At 40.2% G+C, this 2,500-nt stretch overlaps 1 protein-coding gene across 2 annotated transcripts in view; it reads left to right on the top strand.

Annotated features, from left to right (window-relative positions):
* The window catches only part of LOC135091082 (polypeptide N-acetylgalactosaminyltransferase 2-like), a 65,252-nt gene that overhangs the window by 37,791 nt on the left and 24,961 nt on the right, over window positions 1-2,500 (top strand). For both annotated transcript variants that reach the window (XM_063988447.1, XM_063988448.1), the window contains one exon: window positions 2,480-2,500. This exon is cut by the window's right edge and continues 78 nt beyond it. In XM_063988447.1, coding sequence (XP_063844517.1) covers window positions 2,480-2,500 — 21 coding nt within the window. The remainder of the gene's footprint in view (window positions 1-2,479) is intronic.

The raw sequence follows: 2,500 nt of genomic DNA, 5'->3' as shown, positions 1-2,500 counted from the left end.
ACCAAAGAATATTTTTCCACATTTGTTATTTTCTTTTCTTTATAGTTATTGCTCTTGCCAGCCTTCTTCTTCTTCTTCTTCTTCTTCTTCTTCTTCTTCTTCTTCTTCTTCTTCTTCTTCTTCTTCTTCTTCTTCTTCTTCTTCTTCTTCTTCTTCTTCTTCTTCTTCTTCTTCTTCTTCTTCTTCTTCTTTTTCATTATCATTATGATTTAACATTTTTTATTTTTTTTTATTTTATCCCCAGCTGTTTCCTTTCGCTCCTCCTCCTCCTCCTCCTCCTCCTCCTCCTCCTCCTCCTCCTCCTCCTCCTCCTCCTCCTCCTCCTCCTCCTCCTCTTCCTCCACCTCTTCCACGAACCCTTGGCCACTATTAATAAGGAAAATAAGTGAAGAATGAAAAAAGAAAAGAGAAAGATGATAAATGAAGGGAAATGCTGATAACAGACGATAATAAAGAGGAAAAGAGTAAAAAGGATAATGTGATACTAAGAGAGAGAGAGAGAGAGAGAGAGAGAGAGAGAGAGATAAGAAAAAAGTTATATAAATGCTTAAAATATTGGGAGACAAAGCGTTTCCGGTAAGAGAGAGAGAGAGAGAGAGAGAGAGAGAGAGAGAGAGAGAGAGAGAGAGAGAGAGAGAGAGAGATTTTATGTTTTTACATTCTATTTTTATTTTATTTTCTCTACAAATACTATTTTATCTTCTTCTTCTTCTTCTTCTTCTTCTTCTTCTTCTTCTTCTTCTTCTTCTTCTTCTTCTTCTTCTTCTTCTTCTTCTTCTTCTTCTTCTTCTTCACTATTGACATTAATTTTCTTCTAAGTTTATTTTCCATTTTTGCATTTTTATTTTCATTTCTTTCATTAGCTTTTACTGTTTTTATCACCTCTCTCTCTCTCTCTCTCTCTCTCTCTCTCTCTCTCTCTCTCTCTCTCTCTCTCTCTCTCTCTCTCTCTCTCTCTCTCTCTCTCTCTCTCTCTCTCTCTCTCTCTCCCATATCCATCCTTTTCTCCAAACTTTCTCAACACCTATAAATTTTCTCCTCCTCCTCCTCCTCCTCCTCCTCCTCCTCCTCCTCCTCCTCCTCCTCCTCCTCCTCCTCATTCTTCGTTTGCCGTATGTGTGCCTTCTTATCTTCAGACTGTTCGTTTGTCTATCTGTAAGAATGTCTATCCTCCTCCTCCTCCTCCTCCTCCTCCTCCTCCTCCTCCTCCTCCTCCTCCTCCTCCTCCTCTTCTTATTTGAATATATATCTGATGTCCCATATAAATTTCTCGCTTCACCTCTAAAAAGACTCTCTCTCTCTCTCTCTCTCTCTCTCTCTCTCTCTCTCTCTCTCTCTCTCTCTCTCTCTCTCTCTCTCTCTCTCTCTCTCTCTCTCTCTCTCTCTAACGGTGCGACCTCAAAAAATACCTCACGTATATCCTGGGACCATATAAGCTTTGGAAAGTCTGAGAGGGCGTACCCTATGTAACTCTCTCTCTCTCTCTCTCTCTCTCTCTCTCTCTCTCTCTCTCTCTCTCTCTCTCTCTCTCTCTCTCTTGAATATGAGAAAATTCGTGTTGTATATCTCCTTTTCATTGTTATTTTATGTGTTATTTTATGTGCACTTAGGTACACACACACACACACACACACACACACACACACACACACACACACACACACACACACACACACACACACACACACACACACACACACACACACACACACACACACACACACACACACTGTACGTACCCAGTAACACCGTACGCTTTGTAAATACGTACAGTGTCCTTTTTAATGTATACACGCTTTCTCTCTCTCTCTCTCTCTCTCTCTCTCTCTCTCTCTCTCTCTCTCTCTCTCTCTCTCTCTCTCTCTCTCTCTCCTGTTTATTTATTTATTTTTTTCATTATTTCATTACGTAACACTCTGTCCCTCTCTCTCTCCTGTTTATTTACCCTTTTTTTTATTATTTCATTCTAAAACTCTCTTCTCTTTACTTGCGTATCTTTTTTTCCATTAATGTATTATATTTCTGAACCTTCTTCTCTAAACGTGCTCTCTTTTTTATATATATACCTACAATTTGTGTCTCGTCTCCTCTAATCGTGTGTTCCCTTCTTTTTTTTTTTCTTTTTTTAGTATGTAATTGTTTATTTTATGTGTGTGTGTGTGTGTGTGTGTGTGTGTGTGTGTGTGTGTGTGTGTGTTGTTTCACTGTGTAATTGTTTTCCTCTTCTCTAAAAGTGTGTCCTCTCTCTGTCTCTCTCTCTCTCTCTCTCTCTCTCTCTCTCTCTCTCTCTCTCTCTCTCTCTCTCTCTCTCTCTCTCTCTCTCTCTCTCTCTCTCTCTCTCTCTCTCTCTCCTTCAGTTTGTTTCTCCTCCCCTCTAATCGTGTTCTCTTTTATGTGCAATCCACTTCTCCTCTAAGCGTCTCTCGTCTCCTTTAATCGTGTCCTCGCTAACACCTGCACCTCTCCCTCTCTCTCTCAGGTGCCGCAAGAAGCAGTGGAA

Source organism: Scylla paramamosain, chromosome 36, assembly GCF_035594125.1.
Source record: "Scylla paramamosain isolate STU-SP2022 chromosome 36, ASM3559412v1, whole genome shotgun sequence".
In the NCBI taxonomy this organism is placed as follows: Eukaryota; Metazoa; Arthropoda; class Malacostraca; order Decapoda; family Portunidae; genus Scylla; species Scylla paramamosain.
Note: the sequence above shows the minus strand (reverse complement) of the source record. Positions and strands in the feature narration are given on the sequence as shown.